A 12463-nucleotide genomic window follows, 5' to 3' on the forward strand; every position below is an offset into this window, starting at 1 on the left:
GCCACATAGTCAACTATAAATGGTCCCGAAATGACAAATATAAAACTAACAGACTAATTTATGTACAAAATTATGAACGAAAAGCGAATATGTTTCACAGCAATAAACGACAAACACTGAATAACAGGTTCCTGAATTGGGGTACGTCTCACCCGTAATGTAACGGATTAAACTTTTCTGAAGGCCTCAACCCTCCCTTTGCCCTTGACAGTGGTGTTATAGCACAATATAAGTAAAATCATTTAAAAAGGCTGAACTCATCAGATGGATAGAAATAGAAATATACAATGTATCCAACAAAAACACAGATTGGACGTGGACGAGTTCTTATACACCCACACAATATAAAAACACTTATTACATTACTGTTAAAGACAACTAGTTCATAGCTAATAACAACTATTAAAAAATCATGCATTTAAGACTAAAATATCAGTCTGTACATATTCAACATCGAATGGATTCAGTGTTCAAACAGTATAAACAGTCAGAGAAAAACATGACCTTGTGGAATAGTATAATTCTGGAACTACTGCACGTCCATCACCAAAAAGGACCTTATACTTCAGGATGAAAACTGGATACATTTTACTTTGTTTTCAAGATGTTTTTAAATTTTAAATTAAAGTTAAACGTTTTAAATGTTTAAATGAACGGAGAGAATGTTCAATAGACGTACTGGTACAGCCCTTTCATAGCTTTTTTGAGGGCATAGTGGACTTAGTGCTGGCCATCTTTTCATTCAAGCAGTGCCACCCTATAACGGTTTAACCAATAACTGACTGTTTGTTCTACTTCTTGTATCCTCTTTTTACAGAATATTGTTTTTTTAGAAAGGCTAATGCGTTCTTGACTTTTATAAATGTTTTAATAGTGCAATGCATAAGCTTTTTATTTATGGTTTTCAATGTTTTTATCTTTCAATTTTGTTACAGATTGCTACTAGTACAAACACCGCCCTCTGAACTGCAGGTTGTACTGTGTACACAATTTAACGATCCAAGGTGGTCCATCACTGTAGCTTATAGCTCTATTGTCATTATTTTCAATTTGTAATTAATATAGCAAACAAAAAATATAAATAACCATTGTAAAACATGTTTATTACCTCCCAGTGTATTGTGTATTGCATGAAAGTATTTAAACTGCAAAGTCTATTTTTCATACCCAGTATGTTTGTACAATTGAGTTGTATTCTTATAGTCACTGGAAAAAATATATCATGGATTTCGTACATCGTATTTTGTACTGTGCTCTTCTAAATATGATTAAAAGGGGTAAGTTATGATAAACATTTACCCTGAATATTTAACCGATTACTTTATAGTGTCATCTCGGACTTGGGCATTATTTAAGAAGTTTAAATTTCAATTAAACCCTAACCTTAACATGGTTTAATATAAACGATTGAATTTTTCGTTGCTTGCGTTTTGATTAACTTCACCAGCAGTACTTTCTGTAATATCTTTTTAAAACCGACAAATAACGTCATGTTTATGTGTACAACATTTGATTAGTTTCTTCAACCGTTCTTCGTATACTCTGAAATAGTTAACTTTCACATAGATTTTGAAATAGTATCGTATTGAACAGAAAACATGTTTCATTTTCATTTTCATTTCCCATGAACCCAGAGATTTACGTTAATTTATTCGGTCTGAATTTATCTTTAAGATTGGTATTACAAAACAATTAGACTGTTACTTTTAACATATGCCATTCTCGGAAGACATAACAGATTTCACAGTGGAATAAAAACAAAACATTTATTTTGCTTGCGGTTTTAAGAAGGTTTCAGCACAGTTCGGATTTCGACAGTCTTCTTTCTTCTTTAAAAAAAATATATTGCTTTATAATTTAAAAGCTCGTAGCATGATACCACTTTTTGCCAATTCTTTTCAAAATTCTACATATGAAAATCATAGTTCAACACAGAAGATATAGCTATATTTGCTACACAGTCTTGTAAAACGGTTGCCAAATGCATGTTATCGTTATCATTGACGACAGAAAGACACCAAATTCGATGAACATCATAAAACAAACAGCAAGTGAAAACCAAACACAGAAAACCAGTTACTCAACTGCTTGCACCCTTCAAAGTAAAACGGAATAGCTCCTAGGGTTTTGCAAGGGTATGCGGTTCTTGATGTACTATTTTTTTTTTTTTATCTCTCACGACAATTAATTTCAATGACAAGTCGTATAAGATTATGTTACAATCGGGGGAAACCTTGACCTAGGACGGAATTTTTGTTAGGGCAATTACAAATTACACTTGATTATAAGCGACAGAATTTCGAACAGAAATTAATAAATGAATAAAAAAATTGAAAACAACACGTTTAATAATTCTATGCTTCCGAAGCGCTTTTCTGGATTTACCTTCATCAGGAACGCTCAAAGCCAAACATTTGAAATCCGAAATGCCATACGTCCAAAGTTGCTTTCTTGATTAACGTGAACCATGAATGCTAAAACTAACTAGATATCATAACCAAAGATATATTACGACCTGAAAGGAACACTAGCTGTCAAATGTTCACCGATTTGACTCAAATTTTTATATTTGATTAATAACCATGTTAAACATTTATCAAAATTTCAAAAGGTATAAAATAAACAGGTATATGGCATGGGCCCGATCAAATGTAGCTTCGTTTCGTGGTTACGTATATTTAAGTCTTGATGCTATCTTATTAAATATCGAGTTTGACATCGAAACACCTCCGATGGTCATAGTGCGATAAAACATAAATACATTGAACTGAAGTTTACATGAAAACGGATCCAATGAGGTCTAATTATTCACTTGCAAGTTTAAATAATTCACCATTAACGTTTATTAGCTTTTTTTGACAAAATTGAATCATACTGGCTGCTTAAAGTGAATTTTTATTTCGCTTTTTCACTTTCCTAAAACCACAGTCCCACTAGGCCACGATCGCACTACGATCTATGAAAAAAATGCAAATTTTGTCGTGGGGAGGTCTTCAAGATCGTGATGAGCGTGGACAACTTTGAACATGTTCAAAACAATCGTGGTGCGGTCGTGGCGAAATCAGGTCGTAGTAGAAGCGAAGTGAGATCGCAGTAAGGTCGTGGTAAGATCGCGAAAGTCGCTGTACCATCGTAGCGAGAGCGTGTTTCTATTCGTAGAAACTGCGCTACGATCTCACAGTGACGTTACTACGACCATCACGTTCTCACTGCGACCAATCCAAAGGTGTGCTTCCACTACGACTATACCATGTTTACAACACGCTGTTCAAGACCATAGTACGATTCTAGCACGCCAATGCCTTCCTCAGCACGCTCTTCTTACGACCTGACTACGTTCATACTACGACAACCATGCTGATTGTCATTTTCACATAAAATATATAAAAGCTATCCATGTTTTATTTGTCTGTATGTAATTTGGACCTCTTGTCTTTTTTCTCCAACCGCCTAACCATGCTTGACACATCTGTGTCATCCCTGCTATCGTTCACTAAAACATCGTCATTTGAGCTTGGTTGACCAGCAGTAGGTTGTGATTTAGGTTGCATTGGTCGGTCCGACATCTCTAGATCAGGATTCGTTACTATTTGAGCTCCCTCTGCCTCTACTTCTACTCCTACCACCACACCCACGTATTCTGGTAGATTTTTGTGGCATAACTGTGTTGTTTCCGAGAAATCTACGTATTAATCAGAAATATAAGGAATTGAACAGTATCTATATGGAACACGATGTTGACGTTATTGCTGAGAACATATGAAGTAAGATCGCGGTATGAACGTAGTATAATCGTGGTAAGAACGTGCTATAATCGCAGTAGAAGCGTGGTGAGATCGTGTTGCAATCGGATAACTCTGGGTATGGTCGTAGTGAGAACGTGATGAGCGCAGACAAATCTTGATAAGCGTAGTGATGTCGCAGAATAAGTGCGGTGAGAACGTGGTATAATCGTAGCGGGATCGGTGTAGAAGCGTAACGAGGACGTAGTTGCATCGTGAAAGCAACGAAAATTAACATTTCATGCCGCTCATACCGCGACCTCACCACGATCTGAATTTACTTTAGATCACGGTGAGCGTGGTGCGATCGTGGTCTAGTGGGACTGGGGCTTAAATGATTGCACAAACAAAATATACTTTAGATTTTTGTTATATGTCTCGTAGCTATAGCACCTTTATAACGTGAAAAGCTATTTGATAAAAAAAAAAAGGACCAAACATAATATCCAGCAATTGTAAATTGTGACAGCTATCATATGATCTTTTACAATGAATTTAGAGTTTATTTTATATATAGATTAACTTTTTGGTAAAGGGACAATAACTGTCAAACTAATGTTCATCGATTTAACTCAAGTTCTGATATTTGATTGATAATATATTGAAACTTATATATCAAAATTACAATAGTCCAAAAGAAAAAAACTTACAATGCATGCAATGTCAAGTCTCAAATTTGTTTTTCGTAAATTGTTTTGTTACATTGTTGAAGGCCATATAATTGCCTTTAAATAATTGTTTACACTCGCTTAGTTTGAAATTTTTAGTTAAGTTGTCTTATTCTTATATTGATTCGTTGTAATATTGCAGCTTTTCGTGTATATAAAGAAAAATCCAAAAATACCGAATTCCGAGGAAAATTCCAAACGGAGAGTCTTGGTACAGGCGTTTTTCTTATGAAGAAAATGGTTGTATAGCTAGCTTATCCTCTCACTGGTATACAATCTTGACAGTTTACAATTAAACTTGTGAATTTTTTATCATCGGTACAAGGACATCATTCGTAAATATAAATCAACATGCAGACATGGTATACATTCAGGTATTTCACATCCAATCTATCATGGTTATATTCTGTACAAAGAAAAAAATACGGCATTAACCTTAAAAGCCAACAAAACCTTTAAACAGACGAGGTATAGTTACGATACTGTTGTCAGGTCATTAAAGATGGCATATTTTGGCAGTGGTATTGATTTACTTACAGAGTCTTTGCACTTGAGTCTGGCGTATTACATTATAAGCCTGGTACCTTAATAACTATTAGCCTGTCGCAAAGTTCTATGTATTGTGTATTTGTGTGTTTCTGTCCTGTATGTTCTTCCATTTATTTGTATTGTAATCTTGTCATGTAATGTTGTAATTTTAGTGTTATATTTAACATAGCCATAAAAGTGGGAGGTTTGGCTAGCCACAAAACCAGGTTCAACCCACCATTTTGTCTTAAAATGTCCTATACAAAGTCAGAAAATGGCTATTGTTACCTTAAAGTTCTTTACTCTGTGTTTGGCCTTTTAAGTGTTTCTGTTTCGTCGTTGTTCTCCTCTTATATTTGATGTTTCCCTCAGCTTTAGTCTGTTACCCGGAGTTGTTTTTCTCAATCGATAATGAATTTCGAACAGCGCTTTACTACTGTTGCCTTTATTTATTCTAAAACCAGTTGTTGGCATGACACGGTTTACGTTCTCTCTGTATTGAATACTTATTGATGGCTGCTTGGTTGTTTTCTGCTCTTTGGTCGGGTTGTTATCTCGCTAACATATTCCCCATTTCAATTCTCAAATCTATTCTAGCATGCTCTTTCATTCATTGAACACATTGATCTCGATCAACTGAAATGTTCATTTAGCAAATTTTGCATTCACTTTAAAGAAATTGTCTTAACGCAGTTGCTTTATGTGAAGGGCTTTACATAAATAATTTCAAATTGTATCACTATCGGTTTTACTCAAATATAATATATTTATCACTGAACTGTGGCGGACTTGTATACTGTCAAAGAGCTGGAAGTTACTGTTTGAAGAAAATCATTCATACTTCTATATCAAGAAGACTGAATTTATATAAAACTTAAAGTACCATTAAAACAATACTACATACATGGCGATTGGCTAAATATTTGTTAAAAGTAAAATAACAAAAATACCGAACTCCGAGGAAAATTATTCTTATTCTTATTCCTGACTCAGAACAGGTAGATTCGTATGTAAACAGTGGACTAAACCTGGTTTTAAAGTAGCTAAACCTCTCTCTTGTATGACAGTCGCATCAAATTCAATTATATTGACAACGATGTTTGAACAAAACAGACTGGCATAATAGTTTTATATGTATTTAACAAAGTACTAGTTGAACAAACAATAATACATTTGTTATGTGATATTAACAACGTTTTATTTTTTTTTTCAGTTTTGAAAGTTCGTGGTGAAAACTGTTACTACAAATATTCATCCGACTTGGATTATGATGTTTGTCAATGTTACTGTACAGATGAGTATGTTACATACTATGTTTTACTTTGGTTATTTCATCTTTTTGATACATTTCTCAAAAGTTTTATTTCTCAGTAGCCCTGATGATTGTCTTTGCATTAATGAACGCATTTAAAGTAGGCGGACAAGAGGGTAGGTAGAGGAGAACACAAGCATTGTGTGATCAATGTAAATTGGAGACCTGAATCTTATTTGGTATACTCGTTTACGTGATTTTTTTATTGGGGAAAATAGCAACGTTCATTTGTGTTTCTGATAGAGGGCTACTATTTTTTTTACACATACTTTCTATGGACAGTTGTGTCTTCCTTTGCATAGTTTATTTGGAGAAAGGTACCGGTTTTTCTTTGCCCATTGCCAAGTTAATATTCATATCATTGATATCCTTTATGAAGAAATTTGTTGATTTGTTTTGTTATGTAAAAGTAAAAAAAGTTGCCTAGCAAATATAAATCTTCAATCTTTACTCCTCTCGATACACCAGTTTTTACACCGCATATGCTGCTCGTAACTAACCTGCATCTATACCAACAAGACAAAGCTCGGCTTCATATAGCCCTTTCTTTTGTTGACTTCCTAGCCAACTAGAACATTTAAAAAAACAGAGCTGCACTGTCCATCTAAATCATCAGGTGTGAAAACCAATAGAAGATATGTGGAATGATTTGAGTAAACATCTGCGCCACAAGCTATGCAAGGACTGCATCTATCTCATGGGCAAGAGTTTGGAGATAATTCATCGGTTGATTTGGTCTATGCCGAAACGGGTCCATAATAAATACTAGCCTAATGGTGGGCACGACATATATTGACTATGAAGTGACATCGTTTGATAGATTGTACTTAATTTATGATACATATTGGCGTAAAAGTAAACTCAAGGTCTTTAAAACCAATGTGCCAAGCTTTAATGAAATGTTCTGCTTATTTTATTTTTTTTAAACTGTTTGAAAATTTTAGGTAAACTCTTTGTTTTAATATTGCGTTTTATATTTTGAGTATATCAGCACCAACGTAAATCATTTTGATAAATTACACACTATAGGATATAACAGTATAAAACATAAAAAAAAGATGGTTTGAATTTCTTTTCAAATATTATACAATTGTAGAATTGTATTCCTTTTGTTTGTTTTTATGGTCTGAGTTTGCATGAAAATAAGCCCACAAAACTACAAGTTGAGGTACTACGTTACCAATTAGAATATACAGATAATTTTACATTTGAATGAGCTTCAACTTTAAACTTTTCAATTAGACCCGAAGAGGGGATACGCATAGCCCTTTACTTACCTTGTTCTTTTGTCGGAATATTATTGCTAACTCATAATTGTTTTCATAATTTTCAGTTTTTTTCTACAATGCCTGTGATTGTATTATGAAACAAACGAAACACCTATCAATGCCATAATTAATAATACTTAAAATAGTATTAACTAGATTTCAGTGACCCTGAGTACCTTATATAGGATGAGTTGTGTCTATTGCGTTTATGTTATTTATTTGTCATTGTGCTCAATATTTATCTATTGTGTGAAGCCATTTGTAATTGATTTTAACAATTTTTCAAAATGTGTGATGTTAACCACCTAGATTATGACACTAGAGTTTAGGGCTCACAAACAAGTTTCATCTGGCTACAGTCGGTATATACCTGTCCACAGTTCGAAACCTGTTGAGTGAACGACAATGGTATATTTTTGTCAGATTTGGTTTTCTGAAATCGTTATGTAATAAATTAGGTAGTTATTCGTGTCAATCGTGTCAACCATCCCATGGCAGAGTTTTACGAATTGGAGTTTTTTCTCTGATGGTGACCTTTTATTGCTAATATTAATTTCCTTCAACATGTTCTTTTGACCATCAGTGTACATGATAATATCACTCGTATCAATCTGACACGGTGGTAATAAAATTCCTTCTTTAATTGTGGGCAGTATCATTTGGAACCATATCATTTCTTAATGTTTCTAATTCACCACGTGCAATTTGATAATCACTATAAAGCTTTTGATATTTTATTAACCCTTGCTTTTTCAGTGCTACAATTGTCGGTGCCGTAGCAGGAACTATCATTTTTATACTTATCATTGTTGTCATTCTTATCGTGTGTAAAAAGCATACTACCACGACGACTTCTATTCATACCACTCCGCACACTGGCGGAACTGCTTATACCACACAACAGCAACATCAACACCAAGGTAATCCTAATTATCACGTGATTTCATTTTTATGAGAAAAAGACCAGTTTGATGCATAAGAAGTAAAATAAAAAACATACCGAACTTCAAGAAAATTTCAAGAAAGGCGTTTAAAAAAACAAACTCAATAGCTCAAACACATAAAACGAACTTCAAACAGCTGTCATATTCCAGACATGTAGAAAATGGTTGATTTAACATATTTTTATAGCTAGCTAAACCTCTCACTTGTATGACAATCACATAGAATTCCATAATATTGATAACCACATGTGCATATTATTGTTCTCAAACAAATGTTTAGAAACATTTCCAAAACTCTACATGGATGAATGATCGAAATACACTAAGTCTTGTTTTAGTATGTAATCTTAGCAAAACACATATACAATAGAATCTAAACGAAATATAGTGCTAACAATTTATCTTTCTTACGCTTAATTATCTTTCAAATAATAAAGTTGGTCGAGTCGACATGAAAATGGGCGAACTTAGAAAGTAAGGCTTTGTTTTGTGTTGATTGTATTGATGGCTAAAATAGATAAAAACTCAGTTTTCTTTAAGTAACTACTATATTGTACGTTCTATTCTAATTATGATCAAAATTCCAATACTGAAATACTCTTCAAATATTTCGGTTCTCATACATCTTTGGCTTTTTGAAAGTTCCTGATGAATAAGTTTTACTAAATGTGATAAGATTTCTTCTCACGGTGTCGGTCATTCAAGGTCATCGACATTCAGTTTTGATTTCCTTTCTATCTCTTTTTAATGTGATTCAATGTTTTGCAGAAACTTACTCTATTAGAACTTTATTTTAGTATATTAAATATGATCGTAACGGAAGAATTGTTTTCATTGAATTACACTTCGATAGACTATACTGTCGAAAATGATTTTTAACTTATGTAAACACAAAGTCGATTTTTCTGATGTTTTTTCGATACCGATTAATAGGTCTTATAGACAGTTGCCATTCTTCAAAATTAGTTCACACTATATTGTGTTAATACCTCTTAATAACAAACAATCAAAATAACAAAACAAGGCGGCATCATATACCTCCTTCGAAAAAAGCACTTAACAGATATATTGTGAAAGCGTGTTTGAATAGGAAAAACCATAAAAATATTATTTTGAAAAACTAAGTTTTCATAAAAAAAAATCAGTTTAACATCGCCATTTTCATCGGATAATAACTGTACACAAATCAATAAAAACTAGCACATAGGTAATACAAAATGTGTTCCCAATGTATATGTTTCTATATTTATTTTCATTCCAGCTCCACCACCAATCATACATGACCAGTCTGCGCAGAATCCATAACCAGGCGGCGGGATGAATAATCAACACCAGTATATCCCCAGCCACAAGCAAACTATCTATCGATATACAAACACTATTTACTGAAATACCTATAGAATAACTAATCGAAGAATTCAAATAGAGAAAAATATTCAACGAGTGACCGAACAGCACACTAATTCACGATTGCGCGTAGCGCATGAGTTGATTATCTGTGTTGTTCGGTCACGACTTGAATTCTTCGATAAGCCTTTAATTTGTTATTCTTTTTATTACATTGGCAAATGCTTTTTTTTTTAAATTAATGTAATACATGTAAGGAATAATATCTTTTTTCTACGCATTCGTAATTTGTTTTGATCCGCCGTTATCGACGTCTTGACAACGCCTATTGTTGTATGACGTCAGAGATTGAAATAACTTCGTTTATTTCACATGTGAAATTATCGGTTTTTATTTAACTGGGAAATCAATGTAATTCATTGCAACTAATGTAATAATAACATTTATTCCACCTAGATACTAATAATGTTTTATACTTTATCGTCAATTCAGTAAAGTGAAGACACTGACAATTATCCATTTAACAAGTCACTGAAAGATTGAAGCTATGCAATTGTTTAGTTTTTGATGAATAATACATAATGCAGCGTGACTGAGACAACAAAGAGACCATAAATCTTGAGCCAGTTTTATTTCAGCCTCCCAATTGTGCAATTTCCATTTCTATGTAGCAACATTCCAGCAGCGCCTGCATACGGAGTATATATCTCCCAATTGATACGACATTCCCGGACTTGTATTCACTATCAAGATTTCCTTGATAGAGGATTGCTGCTCTCACGGAAGCTATTAAACCAATAGTTACAAATGGTGAAGTTGAAATTATCTCTTCGTAAATTTTACGGACGCCATCACGAGTTGGTTGAGCGTTATGGAATACCTGTTTAATAGATGATATCAGATCTGTTGCTCATGTCGTAACTGCAATATTATTCCCTTTTTCACGAATGGGATCTACTGGATGAGACTTTTCACGTGGTTTGTAATAACATGAGCAATACGATGGGTGCCACATATGGAGTATGATTTGCTTACCCTTCCGGAGCATGTGAGATCACCCTCAGGTTTTGATGGTGTTCGTATGGCTTATTCTTTAGTTTTCTATGTTTTGTATAGTGTACTATTATTTGTCTGTTTGTCGTTTTCTTTTTTAGTCATGGCGTTGTCAGTTTATTTACGATCTATGAATTTAAATGTCCCTCTGGTATCTTTCGCCCTTTTTTGTTCAACCAATATATTTTCCCGGTCATTGATTGGTGAAAAATACTAAAATTATGTACAAAATCCAGGTAAATAGGGAATCCTCTGTTTTAATATGCACTTTAGTCTTGATAACTTTTTTAGTTTTTACTTGGGTGTAAAAGGAAACCAATGAGATATTTCATTAGCAATCAATATGAATTTCACATTAAACTGCGAGCGATACCAGCTAATTTATAAAGTTTAGTGTATGTTACTCTGTTTGTGGAGTGCATTCATTCATAAGGCATCACTCTTAGTAATGATTCAATAATAAAATAAGAGAACGGAGAAAGAGCTTTAGAAATATGTCTTTGGTATTATTGGTTGACTGTTGCTCATTTCTTAATGCTTAAGTACTAATGCTAATACTGTTTTGCATCATCTATTCACATTTTGTATATATTTGTTAAGACCAATCTGTCTTGTTCACTTTTATGGGTTTCTTTTTTGGTTTGTTATATAGTCAGGTTTACCGCAGTATAGAACTTCATGGAATGGATAACATATAATGCAAAGTTTATTTTTATGCGGAAAACTCGACTTTTTCTGTATAGCAATGATACAACATTGCATTTTGATATATTTATCTTTTTACGTAGCTTTTTCCAAAATAGCAATGAACAATAAAATAATACCGATTATCTATTTTATTATTGTGTCACATGTTAATTGACATACATATTTTACAACTACATTGAAACATACAAAGAACAATTAATAGCCAGCAATATCAATTTGGCTAGTTAGACTCATTTTACAAAAGAGGGACGAAAGATACCAAAGGGACAGTCAAACTCATATATTTAAAAAAATAAACTGACAACGCCATGGCTAAAAATGAAAAAAGACAAACATACAAACAATAGTACACATGACACAACAAAGAAAACTAAAGAATAAACAACATGAACCCCACCAAAAAATGCTGACAGTCTGTTGAAAAACACGTCCTCTGAACGTAATAAATATGTTGTCAATCAAGAAATCAAGCATCTTGATAATATCAGTTTCAGAGAATTTTTTGTTTAAATCAGAGTGATGAAAGTATATATGAAAATCCAACAATACTTTGAAATACTTAATAACTGTGATTTAAGAATATTTTCAACATAGTGAATAAAACGAAAGAAAAATTATGTTAAAATTTTTCGTCAATATTTTCTTTACAATTATCTAAAAACAAATTGATGTCGCTGCACCATGACGAACACATAATATAAAAATAAAGAAAATCCTGTAGAATGCATTTCTCATTTTATTTGAAATTCTTTAATGCTTACAGAGAATGACTCTAAAATACATTTGTGAACATATTTAAATATCTAGAAAAAATGAAATATGAATAATACAACTGAATCTCACTACTACGTGT

The 12463-nt window shown here is 33.1% G+C and overlaps 1 protein-coding gene across 1 annotated transcript; it reads left to right on the plus strand.

The window, feature by feature from the left end:
• Window positions 1–1220: 1220 nt before the first annotated feature.
• Window positions 1221–9858, plus strand: LOC143075267 (uncharacterized). The gene is made up of 4 exons (XM_076250667.1): window positions 1221–1277; window positions 6192–6276; window positions 8315–8478; window positions 9764–9858. Exons 1-4 carry the CDS (start codon window positions 1223–1225, stop codon window positions 9805–9807), a joined length of 348 nt encoding a protein of 115 aa, XP_076106782.1. The 5' UTR covers window positions 1221–1222; the 3' UTR covers window positions 9808–9858.
• Window positions 9859–12463: the final 2605 nt, after the last annotated feature.

The sequence above is a fragment of the Mytilus galloprovincialis genome, chromosome 1 (genome assembly GCF_965363235.1).
Source record: "Mytilus galloprovincialis chromosome 1, xbMytGall1.hap1.1, whole genome shotgun sequence".
In the NCBI taxonomy this organism is placed as follows: domain Eukaryota; kingdom Metazoa; phylum Mollusca; class Bivalvia; order Mytilida; family Mytilidae; genus Mytilus; species Mytilus galloprovincialis.

What these genes read in the sequence shown, in the direction of transcription:
- LOC143075267 (XM_076250667.1), top strand. Translation starts at nt 1,223, where the DNA reads ATGGATTTCGTACATCGTATTTTGTACTGTGCTCTTCTAAATATGATT. An exon ending in TCTAAATATGATTAAAAGGG is followed by an intron (nt 1,278 to 6,191) that starts GTAAGTTATGAT and finishes TTTTTTTTTCAG; the next exon opens with TTTTGAAAGTTCGTGGTGAA. An exon ending in ACAGCAACATCAACACCAAG is followed by an intron (nt 8,479 to 9,763) that starts GTAATCCTAATT and finishes TTTTCATTCCAG; the next exon opens with CTCCACCACCAATCATACAT.